The 13,874-nt window shown below is 48.3% G+C and overlaps 1 protein-coding gene across 3 annotated transcripts in view; it reads left to right on the top strand.

Moving 5' to 3' along the window:
* Positions 1–13,399, top strand: part of ATP5MC1 (ATP synthase membrane subunit c locus 1) — a 73,633-nt gene extending 60,234 nt beyond the window's left edge. Inside the window, exons 2-6 of one of the 3 annotated variants that reach the window (XM_050765716.1) lie at positions 10,369–10,409; positions 10,976–11,023; positions 11,928–12,002; positions 12,683–12,861; positions 13,185–13,399. In XM_050765716.1, the coding sequence (XP_050621673.1) occupies positions 10,985–11,023; positions 11,928–12,002; positions 12,683–12,861; positions 13,185–13,299 (408 nt within the window). In that variant the 5' untranslated portion in view covers positions 10,369–10,409; positions 10,976–10,984 and the 3' untranslated portion in view covers positions 13,300–13,399. Of the gene's footprint in view, positions 1–10,082; positions 10,280–10,368; positions 10,480–10,975; positions 11,024–11,927; positions 12,003–12,682; positions 12,862–13,184 lie in introns of those variants that run through there. The other 2 variants (XM_050765718.1, XM_050765717.1) reach the window with 2 other exon arrangements.
* Positions 13,400–13,874: the final 475 nt, after the last annotated feature.

Below are 13,874 nucleotides of genomic sequence, written 5' to 3'. Positions count from 1 at the left end.
AGGCAGAAGGATTGCTTGAGCCCAAGCAAGACCAGCCTGAGCAACATAGGGAGAGCCCGTCTCTACAAAAAAATTAAAAATTAGGGCCAGGCACAGTGGTTCATGCCTATAACCCCTGCACTTTGTGAGGCCAAGGTGGGCAGATCTCCTGAGGTCAGGAGTTTGAAACCAGCCTGGCCAGCATGGTGAAACCCTGTCTCTACTGAAAAAAATACAAAAATTAGCTGGGCATGGTGGTGCACACCTGTAGTCTCAGCTACTCGGCAGGCTGAGGCAGGAAGATTGCTTGAACACAGGAGGCAGACATTGCAGTGAGCCAAGATCATGCCACTGCACTCCAGCCTGGGTAACAGAATGAGACTCTGTCTCAAAAAAAAAAAAAAAAAGAAAAAACAGAGCCAGGTGCAATGGCCCACGCCCATATTCCCAGAACTTTGGGAGGCCGAGGCAGGCAGATCACTTGAGGTCAGGAGTTCGAGACAAGCCTAGCCAACATGGTGAAACTTCATGGTGAAGCCAACATGGTGAAAACCCATCTCTACTAAAAATACAAAAATCAGTCAGGCATGGTGTTGCTGGTGTTACCCAGCTACTCAGGAGACTGAGGCATGAGAATCGCTTGAACCTGGGAGGCGGAGTTTGCAGTGAGCTGAGATCACGCCACTGCACTCCAGCCTGAGTGACCAAGCGAGACTGTCTCAGAAAAGATAAATAAATAAAAATTAATCTGGCATGGTGACACATGCCTGTAGTCCCAGCTACATGAGAGGGTGAGGTGGGAGGATTACTTGAGCCCCAGGAGGTTGAGGCTATAGTGAGCTATGATAGCACCACTGCACTCCACCATGCACATCCTAGGCCAGGTATGGTGGCTCACACCTGTACTCCCAGCCTTCTGGAAGGCTAAGGCAGGTGGCTCACCTGAGGTCAGGAGTTCAAGAAAGGCACGCACCACCACCCCCAGCTAATTTTTTGTATTTTTAGTAGAGATGGGGTTTTACCATGTTGGCCGGGATGGTCTCAATCTCCCGACCTCGTGATCCATCCGTCTCAGCCTCCCAGAGTGCTGGGATTACAGGTGTGAGCCACTGCGCCTGGCTGACCTCATCTCTTTAAAAAATGTTTTAAAAAAAAAAAATTAATGGGGTCAGGAGCAGTGGCTCATGCCTGTAAACCTAGCACTTTGGGAGGCCGAGCCAGGTGGATTGCTTGAGCCCAGGAGTTCAAGACCAGCCTGTGCAACGTGACAACACCCCCATCTCTACCAAAAATACACACAAAAAATAGCTGGGCATGGTGGCATGAGCCTGTAGTCCCAACTAGTTGTAAGGCTGAGGCGGGAGAATCACTGGCGCCCAGGAAGTCGAGGCTGCAGTGAGCCATGATTGCGCTGCTGCAAGTGAGCCTGGCTGACAGAGACTCTATCTAAAAAAAAGAAAAAGAAAAAAAAAATTTGACTGGGCACCGTGGCTCACACCTGTAATCCCAGCACTTTGGGAGGCCGAGGTGGACAGATCACCTGAGGTAAGGAGTTTGAGACCAGCCTGGCCAACATGGAGAAACCTGTCTCTACTAAAATTATAAAAATTAAGGCTGGGTGCGGTGGCTCATGCCTGTGATCCCAGCACTTCAGGAGGCAGAGGCGGGCAGATCACCTGAGGTCGGGAGTTCAAGACCAGCCTGACCAACATGGAGAAACCGTATCTCTACTAAAAATACAAAAATTAGTTGGCCGTCATGGCACATGCCTGTAATCCCAGCTACTCAGGAGGCTGAGGCAGGACAACTGCTTGAACCCAGGAGGTAGAGGTTGCAGTAAGCCAAGATTGAGCCATTGCACTCCAGCCTGGGCAACAAGAGCGAAACTCCATCTCAATATATACAATATATACAAAAATACAAAAATTAGCCAGGTATGGTGGCAGGTGCCTGTAATCCCAGCTACTTGGGAGGCTGAGGTAGGAGAATTGCTTGAACCCATAAGGCAGAGGTTGCAGTGAGCTGAAATTACACCACTGCATTCCAGCCTGGACAACAGAAGAAGACTCTGTCTCAAATAAATAAATAAAATTTTAAAAAATTAAAATTAAATTAGCCTGGTGTGGCGGTGCATACCTGTAGTCCCAGCTACTCGGAAAGCAATCCTTGTAAGGATTGCTTGAGCCTAGGAGGTTGAGGCTGCAGTGAGCTGTGATGATGGCGCCACTGCACTCCAGCCTGGGAAGGAAGGGGGGAGGAAGGGAGGAAAGAAGGAAGAGAAGGAGGTGGGGGAGGGAGGGAAGGATGGAAGGAAGGGAGGGAGGGAGGAAAGAAGGAAGGAAGGGAGGAAGGGAGGAAGGAAGGGAGGAAGGGAGGAAGGAAGGGAGGAAGGAGGAGGAGAAGAGAGGGAGGGAGGGAGGAAAATTAATTTATTTTCTCAGTTCTGGAAGCTGAGAAGTCCAAGATGAAGGCTCTAGCAGATTCAATGTCTGGTAAGAGCTTGGGCCCTGCTTCCAAGATGCTACCTTGTTGCCACATCCTCACATGCAAAAGGGGTAAGGAAGCTCTCTTCAGCTTTTTCTTTCTTTTTTTTTTTTCTCTTGAGACAGAGTTTTGCTCTTGTTACCCAGGCTGGAGTGCAATGGTGCGATTTCGGCTCACCACAACCTCTGCCTCCTGGGTGCAAGCGATTCTCTCCTGCCTCAGCCTCCAAGTAGCTGGGATTACAGGCATGCGCCACCACAGCCAGCAAATTTTGTATTTTTAGTAGAGACAGCATTTTCTCCATGTTGGTCAGGCTGGTCTCGAACTCCCAATCTCAGGTGATCCGCCCACCTCAGCCTCCCAAAGTGCTGTGATTACAGGCATGAGCCACTGCACCCAGCCTCAACCTCTTTTATAAAGGCAGTAGCTCTGTTCATGACAGATCAGATCCCTCAAGACTTAATAATTTCCCAAAAGTCTCCACCTCCTCAAAACTTCACCTTAGAGGTCAGGTTTCAACATATGAATTTTGTGAGGACACCAACATTCAGATCATAGCATGTTGTATATTTCATATTACATCTCATCATAAAACACACTATCTAGTGACACCTTGGTTGTAACAACATGAATGGCCACTGGTTCAGAATAAGGACAGTGTAATGCAACCTTCGCCTCCCAGGTTCAAGCAGTTCTCCTGTCTCAGCCTCCCGAGTAGCTGGGACTACCAGTGCATGCCACCACACCCAGCTAATTTTTCTATTTTTTTTCTGAGACAGAGTCTCACTCTGTCGCCCAGGCTGGAGTGCGGTGGCGCAATCTTGACTCATGGCAATAACCTCTGCCACCCAGGTTCAAGCGATTCTCCTGCCTCAGCCTCCCAAGTAGCTGGGATTACAGGTGCCTGCCACTGCACCCAGCTAATTTTTGTAGTTTTAGTAGAGATGGGGTTTCACCATCTTGGCCAGGCCGGTCTTGAATTCCTGACCTAGTGATCCACCCACCTTGGCCTCCCAAAGTGCTGGGATTACAGATGTAAGCCACCGGGCCCGGCCTAATTTTTGTATTGTTTTAGTAGAGACGGGATTTCACCAAATTGGTCAGGCTGGTCTCAAACTCCTGACCTCAGGTGATCCACCGGCATCAGCCTCCCAAAGCACTAGGATTACAGGTGTGAGCCACCTCACTCGGCCCTCCTGATGATTTTAAGCCAATTAACAATCTGTCCTAATCAATAATTTCATGAGGTTTGCAAAATGATAATGTTCAAATTCTAGTTCATTCCGTAAAGCTTTTCTTTATCAACAGAATATTTGATTATCCTAAAACACAGTTCCTACCAGAAAGGCAAGATAAATGCTTCTTTAATTATCAATTTTCAAAGACAGTGTTAAATAGTAGAAAAAAAATTCTTTTTTTTTTTTTTTTTTTTTGAGACAGTCTCGCTCTGTTGTCCAAGCTGGAGGGCAGTGGCATGATCTCGGCTCACTGTAACCTCTGCCTCCCGGGTTTAAGCGATTCTCTTGCCTCAGCCTCCCACGTAGCTGGAACTACAGGTGTATGCCACCATGCCCAGCTAATTTTTGTATTTTTAGTAGAGACGGGGTTTTGCCATGTTGGCCAGGATGGTCTCAATCTCCTGACCTCATTATCCGCCTGCCTCAGCCTCCCAAAGTGCTGGGATTACAGGCGTGAGCCACTGCACCCAGCCGGAAAAAAAAACCTGCTTATTCTTAAACCTGCTCCAATCAGCTTTTACCTCCACCAATCCACCAAAACTTCTCTTGTCAAGTTCACCAATGACCTTCAGGTTGCTACATCTAGGAGGTGAGGTGAGAGAATCGCTGGAGCCTGGGGAAGTCAAGGCTGCAGTGAGATGTGATCATGCCACTGCACTCCAGCCTGGGTGACAGAGTAAGTCCCTATCTCCAAAAAAAAATTAAAAATAAATAAAATTAGCCTGGCATGGTGGTGCACACCTGTACTCCCAGCTACTAGTTGTTCTGTTCTCCTAATTCTCATCTGACTTGACCTATCAACACCATTTAAGATGTTGATCACTCGCTCTTCCTTCAAATACTTTCATTTTGCTTTCATGTCACCATCTTGCCTCAAATCCTCTCCTTGGATTTCTGATCTATACTCATTCTTTTTTTGTTTTGTTTTAACCTTGAGCCAAAAGATATATTTCATTGTTAATTTATATATTTGATTTTTCAAAGTAAATGCAGTATGTATGAATTACATACAATTTAGAAAATGCAGGCTGGGGGCTGGGCGAGGTGACTCATGCCTGTAATCCCAGCACTTTGGGAGACCGAGGCGGGTGGATAACGAGGTCAGGAGTTCGAGACCAGCCTGGTCAACATGGTGAAACCCCCATCTCTACTAAACGTACAAAAATTAGCCAGGCCTCGTGCCTGTAGTCGCAGCTACTCGGGAGGATGAGGCAGGAGAGTTGCTTGAACCCAGGAGGCAGAGGTTGCACTGAGCCGAGATAGCGCCACTGCACTCCAGCCTGGGTGACAAAGCAAGACTCCGTCTCAAAAAAAAAAAAAAAAAAAAAAAGTTTTTAAATATCTTTAAAATATTTCATGTTGGTACTCAGATTAAATTTTTTTTTTTTTTTGAGACGGAGTTTTGTGCTTGTTGCCCAAGCTGGAGCGCAATGGCGCGATCTCAGCTCACCACAACCTCCGCCTCCTGGATTCAAGCAATTCTCCTGCCTTAGCCTCCCAAGTAGCTGGGATTACAGGCATGTGCCACCATGCCTGACTACGTAATTTTAGTAGAGACGGGGTTTCTCTATGTTGGTCAGGCTGGTCTTGAACTCCTGACCTCAGGTGATCCACCCTCCTCAGCCTCCCAAAGTGCTGGGATTACAGGCATGAGCCACCGCGTCTGGCCTCAGATTGAATTGTTTTTCAAAAAAATCATAATTCAGCTGGGCACAATGGTGCACACCTGTAATTGCAGCTACTTAGGAGGCTGAGGCAGGAGGATCCCTTGGGCCCAGGAGTTTGAAGCTGTAGTGCCCTACGTTCTTGCCTGTGAATAGCCACTGCACTCCAGCCTGGGCAACATAGCAAGACCCCATCTCTAAAAAATCCCAGCTACTCGGGAAGCTGAGACAGGAGAATCACTTGAACCTGGGAAGCACAGGTTACAGTGAGCTAAGATCACGCCACTGGACTCCAGCCTGGGCGACAAAAAAAAAAAAAAAAAAAATGAATACATGTAGACTGAATCAGGAATGATCCACATAAAAATATAACTTGTTCTGGCCGGGCGCGGTGGCTCAAGCCTGTAATCCCAGCACTTTGGGAGGCCGAGACGGGCGGATCACGAGGTCAGGAGATCAAGACCATCCTGGCTAACACGGTGAAACCCCGTCTCTACTAAAAATACAAAAAACTAGCCGGGCGAGGTGGCGGGCGCCTGTAGTCCCAGCTACTCGAGAGGCTGAGGCAGGAGAATGGCGCAAACCCGGGAGGCGGAGCTTGCAGTGAGCTGAGATCCGGCCACTGCACTCCAGCCCGGGCTACAGAGCAAGACTCCGTCTCAAAAAAATAAAAAATAAAAAAATAAAAATAAAAATATAACTTGTTCTAGAGTAATAACAGAGAGGGAATATTCACCGAACACCAACGTGTGCCTGGCATCTATTTTATTTCATGTTTCTGCAAGATAGTAGGTAGTATTAATCCTATTTCATAGGTTCCTCAGTTTTACAGAATCATTAAGAGCGTATGCTTTGGGCCAGGATTGGAAGCTCACACCTCTAATTCCAGCACTTTTAGGAGGCCAAGATAGGTGGACCACTTGAGCCAAAAGTATCAGACCAGCCTGGGCAACATAGCGAAACCTCGTCTCTTCAAAAAATACAAAACTTAGCCAAGCTTGATGGCACACACCTGTGGTCCCAGCTACTCAGGAGACTGAGGCAGATTGCTTGAGCCCAGGAGGTGGAGGTTGCCATGAGCCACTGCACTCTCCAGCCTGGGCCACAAAAGGAGATCCTGTCTCAAAAAAACAAAAAACAAAAAAAAAAACAAAAAATCAACAAAAAAAAACAGGCCAGGCGCGATGGCTCACGCCTGTAATACCAACACTTTGGGAGGCCTAGGCAGGAGGATCACCTGAGGTAAAGAGTTTGAGACCAGCCTGGCCAATATGGTGAAACCCTGTCTCTACTAAAAATATAAAAAGTAGCTGGGCGTGGTTGTGGGTGCCTGTACTCCCAGCTACTTGGGAAGCTGAGGCAGGAGAATCGCTTGAACCCAGGAGGCAGAGGTTGCAGTGAGCCGAGATCTCGCCACTATACTCCAGTCTAAGGGAAAGAGACTCACAAAAAAAAAAAAAAAAGAAAGAAAGAAAATGTGCTGGGCACAGTGGTTCATGCCTGTAATCCCAGCACTTTGGGAGGCCGAGGTGGGCGGATCACGAGGTCAGGAGTTCAAGACCAGCCTGGCCAACATGGTGAAACCCCATCTCTACTAAAGATACAAAACAATTAGCCAGGCATAGTGGCGTGCACCTGTAATCCCAGCTACTCGGGAGGCTGAGGCAGGACAATTGCTTGAACCCAGGAGGCTGAGGTTGCAGTGAGCTGAGATCGTGTCATTGCACTCCAGCCTGGGCAACAGAGCAAGACTCTGTTTAAAAAAAAAAAAAAAAAGAAAATGTTTTTCTGGCCAGGTGCACGTAGCTCACATCTGTAATCCCAACACTTTGGGAGGCTGAAGTGGGAGGATCCTTGAGGCCAGGAGTTTGAGACCAGCCCGGACAACATAGCAAGATCCCACCTGTAGTCCTAGATACTTGGGAGAGTGAGGAGGGAGGGTTGCTTGAGCCCAGGAGATGAAGGCTATAATAGTGAGGGATGACTGCACCACTGCACTCGAGCCTGGGCAACAGAGTGAGACCCTGTCTCTTAAAAAAAAAAAAAAAAAAAAAAAAACGGCCGGGCGCGGTGGCTCACGCCTTTAATCCCAGCACTTTGGGAGGCCGAGACGGGCGGATCACGAGGTCAGGAGATCAAGACCATCCTGGCTAACACAGTGAAACCCCATCTCTACTAAAAAATACAAAAAACTAGCCGGGCAAGGTGGTGGGTGCCTGTAGTCCCAGCTATTCGGGAGGCTGAGGCGGGAGAATGGCGTAAACCAGGGAGGCGGAGCTTGCAGTGAGCTGAGATCCGGCCACTGCACTCCAGCCTGGGTGACAGAGCAAGACTCCGTCTCAAAAAAAAAAAAAAAGAAAAGAAAAATTATTTAAAAAAAAAAAAAGTTTTCCTAAGAGTCTAGATTTGTGACTTGCCAGATTGGTGTAATTTTAAAGTATTTTTCTATTATAAAGTATCCATACTCATAAAAACATAAATCAATGTATTACACCCTCTAGAATTAACTATTAATTTTTAATATTTTTTCATTCTTTTTCCATGTGTATTTTTTCACAATTCTATGCATAGTTTTGCATTATAAAACATTTATCATGCCGGGCGCGGTGGCTCAAGCCTGTAATCCCAGCACTTTGGGAGGCCGAGGCGGGCGGATCACAAGGTCAGGAGATCGAGACCACAGTGAAACCCCGTCTCTACTAAAAATACAAAAAATTAGCCGGGCGCGGTGGCGGGCGCCTGTAGTCCCAGCTACTTAGGAGGCTGAGGCAGGAGAATGGCGGGAACCCAGGAGGCGGAGCTTGCAGTGAGCCGAGATCGCGCCACTGCACTCCAGCCTGGGCAACAGCGTGAGACTCCGTCTCAAAAAAAAAAAAAAAAAAAAAACATTTATCAATATAAAATCTTCTTCAAGGTCAGGCGCAGTAGCTCATGCCTGTAATCCCAGCACTTTGGGAGGCCAAGGCGATCGGATCACTCGAGGTCAGGAATTCAAGACCAGCCTGACCAACATGGTGAAAACCCTTCTCTACTAAAAATACAAAAATTAGCTGGGCATGGTGGTGTGCGCCTGTAATCCCAGCTACTTGGAGAATTGCTTGAACCCGGGAGGCAAAGGTTGCAGTGAGCAGAGACCTCACCACTGTGTTACAGTCTGTGCAAGACTGAGACTCCGTCTCAAAAAATAATAATAAAAATAAAATATTCTTCAAAAACATGGCCAGGCACGGTGGCTCACACCTGTAATCCCGACACTTTGGGAGGCCGAGGCGGGCGGATCACGAGGTCAGGAGATCGAGACCATCCTGGCTAACACGGTGAACCCCTGTCTCTACTAAAAATACAAAAAAATTAGCTGGGCGTAGTGGTGGGCGCCTGTAGTCCCAGCTACTCGGGAGGCTGAGGCAGGAGAATGGCGTGAACCTGGGAGGCAGAGCTGGCAGTGAGCCGAGATCGCGCCGCTGCACTCCAGCCTGGCGACAGAGCGAGATTCCGTCTCAAAAAAAAAATACGATTTTATTTCCCGTTTTATTTCTGCTTATTTCATTAAGTGAAAATATCATAACTTATTTCACCTTTTACTGTCAGTGGTACATTTACTTGTCTCCAATTTCGACAAACTCTGCAAATGCACATCTTTTTAAAAGAATCTGCATTTCTGATTCTTTAAAATAAATTTCTAGAAGTGATATTACTAGATGAAAGTGGATGGAGAGCTTAAAGGCTCTCAGTTACTCAAGAATTACTGGGTCAAAGAGGATGGCCCATTCATAGCCTTCGAATAAAAATAAATATTGCCAAACTGCTTTCAAGGAAGGTTTTCTAGTTCACCCTCTCACCAGCAATATAGGAGAGAGTGTGGCTTACATTAATAAAAAGAACTCTGCTGTTTTGAGCAATACTAAGTGGTGCATTTAAACTTATATTTCTTTGATTAGGAAGGCTGACATTCGTTCCTGAAATTCATATTTCTTCCTTAGTGAATTGCCTGTTCCTATCCTTTGCTCGTTTTTCTATAGGGATATTATTTCATCTTTTCAGTGTTGTTTTTACAAAATAAACAATTTTTTGTTTGTTTTTCCCCCGAAACGGAATCTTGCTCTGTCATCCAAGCTGGAGTGCAGTGGCGCGATCTCGGCTCACTGAAACCTCGGCCTCCCGGGTTCAAGAGATTCTCCTGCCTCAGCGTCCCGAGTAGCTGGGATTACAGGCACGCGCCACCATGCCCGGCTAACTTTTGTATTCTTAGTAGAGAAAGGGGTTCACCATGTTGGTCAGGCTGGTCTCGAACTCCTGATCTCAGGGGATCCGCCTGCCTCGGCCTCCCAAAATGCTGGGATTACAGGAGTGAGCCACCGCGCCCGGCCCAACAAATTTTTTAGAAAGCCATCTGGATGCTAGTCCATGACTGCTGAACACCGGCTGAGGCTCACAAAACTGCGCTCACCGCTTGGGGACTTTCCAGCCGGCCTTTACTCTCCATGGCTAAAGCGGACTTTCCACAAATCTCCACAGTGGGAATTACCGCAAAGGCGTCGGCTCTCCAGGCCTCGAATGTCTCGCGGGATCTCAGCTGTCCTTGGGGCGGCCCCCCCAGCACAACTACAAATCCCAATATGCAACGCGCCCCATGGCCCAAGCGCCCGAATGAAGGCTCGGGGCCAAAGTCATGTGTCTGACTGCGTCACATGTCCCGTCCTCTCTTCCACGCCTTTTTCTTCAGCTTCCACCTTGGTCGCCATCTTGTGCGCGAGGTTATGGAACCTCTGAGTCCCGCCAACTCTATGGTCGAGCGTTTCAGGGATCAGCCAATCGTAATCCAGATCTCGCAGTAAAGCCCAGCCTCTATCCGCATGGAGGCGGGAATTGCCACGAAGCTCCTGTGGAGAGAGAGGAAGCAGCTGCGGAAAGCCAGTAAGAGTGGAGGAATCGATGACGCAAACCAATGGGGACGCGGGGACATTACGGCCAATGAGAATGGAGGAGGTCTAGGACACGTGGGTGGGGGAAGCTGAGAGCTGAGACCAAGGGCTAAAGCTGGGAGGTGAGTCTGTCACCTTGAGCCCGGCGAGCGCTGTGGGCCGAGCAGGGGTTGCAGGGCAGTGGGAGTGCAGGTGACTTGGGACCGGGAGCCAGCATAGGCAGGGTTGTGGGCTGGGCAGTGGGGAGGGGTATTTCCCCCCAGAGCTGGGAGAAGCGATGGCAATCTAGATATGGCCTTATCAATGAATGTTAGTTACCAACGGTAATGAACGATTGACTGCCTCGGCTGGGGCGGGTCGACGACTGCTGTGTAAGATGGGCAGGACCCTGCGCGACACCTGCCCAGTGTCCGCCTCCAGTCTTCCTGGGAGACCATTCCCTTTCGCAACATTTCCCTCCTGGGGCTTGGACCCCTTTCCTTGACTTCCGATCTCCATGACTTTCCCTTGAAGACCCGCCGCTCTGTCCCTCTGACCTCTAATGCCCTCCTCAGCTGGGGCACGGTGCAAGGAAAAGAGTGGTCTAGGGAGGACGGGCGGGGGTGAAGGGGACGACCAAAGGTCGTCACTATAAGCAAACAACCAGGCTCTCAATGGGATAATTATTACTTTTTTTTCCCCTCTGCAGACTGAAAAAATGCAGACTACCGGGGCATTACTCATTTCTCCAGCTCTGGTAAGCTGCCGCGCCGCGGTGCTCTGTAGTACCAGGTGTATGGTGTGGGCGCCATCAGTGTTTAATGAATGAACCCAGGGGAACTTGGCGTCCTGATGATGTAGGCTCTTTGAGGTGGCTGTAGGATGTGATGAAGGTAACTTCTAGGCCTGTGAACCAAGCTATCTTGGCTTTGGAATGTGGTCAGAGAGTCTGGATTTGATTTTTATCCCCAGTCTGGCTTGGCCATAGAGACAGCCCACTAAAACAGTGGTTTTCAACAGTGGCTGCGTGTTAGAATCATCCAGGGAGCTTTTAAAAATCCTGATGCCTAGGCTGCACCTTAGACACCATTTGCATCAGAGTTTGGGAATGGGGGTGGAACCCAGGCATCTGTATCTTTTAGACTTCTCCAGATGATTCCACTGTGCAGCCAAGTTTGAGAACCACTTCACTAAAAAGTATTTCAAAAACGCCATGTTACAGATGGCTCTCCTGGATGGCTATTCCAGTCGGTTTCCAGGGCTGATTGGCCCACTCCATTTAGGGTATGCAGCTGTGAGTGTATTTTAGCGGAATAAAATTTCCCCCATCTGATTACTCGGTGATCTGGGTATAAACCTTTACTGTACCTGCTTTGGTATTAGTGTGGGTTCTTGTTCCATTCTGGAAAACCGATTAAGGCTGTGCCCAAAGGAGTGAACTTTGGTATGGTTTTGAATGGTGAAGGTTGCCACTGCTGACTACATCAAGCTATCAAGACAGCTGTCTCTGGGGCAGGCCTGATAGAAACAGGAATAAATTGACCTTGAAATACATTGAACTTATTCTGTTCATGAAATCTGTAGTCATTTTTGACAGCTCAGCAATTAGGGTTTTTTTTTCCTTGACTGATTTGGTAGGATGTGGCTTTCTGATTTTACAGATCCGCTGTACCAGGGGTCTAATCAGGCCTGTGTCTGCCTCCTTCCTGAATAGCCCAGTGAATTCATCTAAACAGGTAAGGGAGGAATAGCCCTCTTAGGAATGTTCCCAAGGCCCAGGGTGGTGGCTCACACCTGTAATCCCAGCTCTTTGAGAGGCTGAGGCGAGACGATCACTTGAGCCCAGTAGTCGAGACCAGCCTGGGCAACACAGTGAGACCCCATCTCTACAAAAAAATATAAAAATTAGCCGTGTGTGGTGGCATGTGGCTGTAGTCCCAGCTACTCCAGGGCTGAGATGAGAGGACTGCTTAATCCCAGAGGTTGAGACTGCTGTGACTGTGCCACTGCACTCCAGACTGGGTGACAGAGCAAGACCCTGACTCAAAAAACCCCATTCATTCATTAATTTTTTAAAAATCAAGGAATGTCCCCAGACAGGGGTCCTTCAGGTTAAGTTGTCTTTAGACCAAAGTGGGAGGAGAGTTGGAGAATCTGTGTGCTTTAATAGTTCTAAGTCCCCCATGGTGAGCCTTGTGAGGTCTGCCTAACCCATGAAATTTCCCTAGTCCTGTCTGACAACAGACCCGAAGACTAATTCCCAGCATACTCTGCAATCAGAGTATTCTGCATTTACCAGGCAGTTTGCCAACAGTTTCAGAGCTCAGGTGGGTGGGGTGAGGGAGGTAGAGTCAGCCACCTTTCCTTATGCCATACTATCTCTCTGCTATCTTGCCTGCCTTGCTTCTCTTTCTAGCCTTCCTACAGCAGCTTCCCACTCCAGGTGGCCAGACGGGAGTTCCAGACCAGTGTTGTCTCCCGGGACATTGACACAGCAGCCAAGTTTATTGGTGCTGGGGCAGCCACAGTTGGTGTGGCTGGTTCAGGGGCTGGCATTGGAACGGTGTTTGGCAGTTTGATCATTGGCTATGCCAGGTAAGTTTGGGTGGCCTGGAGCATCTCCCACTGGAAATTCCACCGTTTGGGGAAGCCTCAGCTGAAGAATCTCCCTTAAGGAGCCTTCAGGTTGATTTCATCTACATCATAGTTTCTCCAGAGAAAGCATGTGTCCAGCCTGGCTCACTTAAACTTACCAGGTTGGTCCACTCTGCTTGTCCATCCAAATCCCCAGGATCTGTGCAGGCTAGGCCCTCTCCCAGGAGTAACACTCCACTCCCCATTCACCTCACCCTCCTATGCCCTCCCCTCCCCTCACCCCTTCCTCTCCCTCAACTGGCAGTTATCTCTGTCCCTGGCAGGAACCCATCTCTCAAGCAGCAGCTCTTCTCCTATGCCATTCTGGGCTTTGCCCTGTCTGAGGCCATGGGGCTCTTCTGTTTGATGGTCGCCTTCCTCATCCTCTTCGCCATGTGAGGCTCCGTGGGGGTCACCTGCCTGTTGCCGCTGCGACTCCACGCCATTCCTGGTGCTGGGGTGTACTAAGCTTTACCATTAAACACAACGTTTCTCTAAACCCCTGTCGGTGCTTCTGTCCTTTGACCTTCAGGAGGGCCTTGGTAGAGGGTGAGGAGAGGGAATTTGGTCAACCATTGGTGATTGGGAACTCCTCCAGGCTGAGAAGGAGCACTGCCATGACTGTAAGAACACAGAGGGTTCTCATGTTCTCCCAGGAGGATGTGGGTTTGTCTGAGTAATGAGATTCTTGCCTTTTCCCTTCAGATTTAGTACAGTTGGCCCTCTGTATCCATGGGTTCCATATTTGTGGATGCAACTAACAGTAGGCAGAAAATCTTCAGGAAAAAAAGTGAATGGTTGTGTCTGTACTGCACATGTACAGACTTTTTTCTTGTCATTATTCCCTAAACAATACAGTATAGCAATTATTTATATAGCATTTACCTTGTGTTAGGTATTATAAGTAATCTAGAGATGATTTAAAGTAGATGGGAGGATGTGCATAGGTTATATGCAAATACTATACCATTTTA

The sequence above is a fragment of the Macaca thibetana genome, chromosome 16 (assembly GCF_024542745.1).
Source record: "Macaca thibetana thibetana isolate TM-01 chromosome 16, ASM2454274v1, whole genome shotgun sequence".
NCBI lineage: Eukaryota > Metazoa > Chordata > Mammalia > Primates > Cercopithecidae > Macaca > Macaca thibetana.
This window is presented reverse-complemented; position numbering and strand designations above follow the sequence as displayed.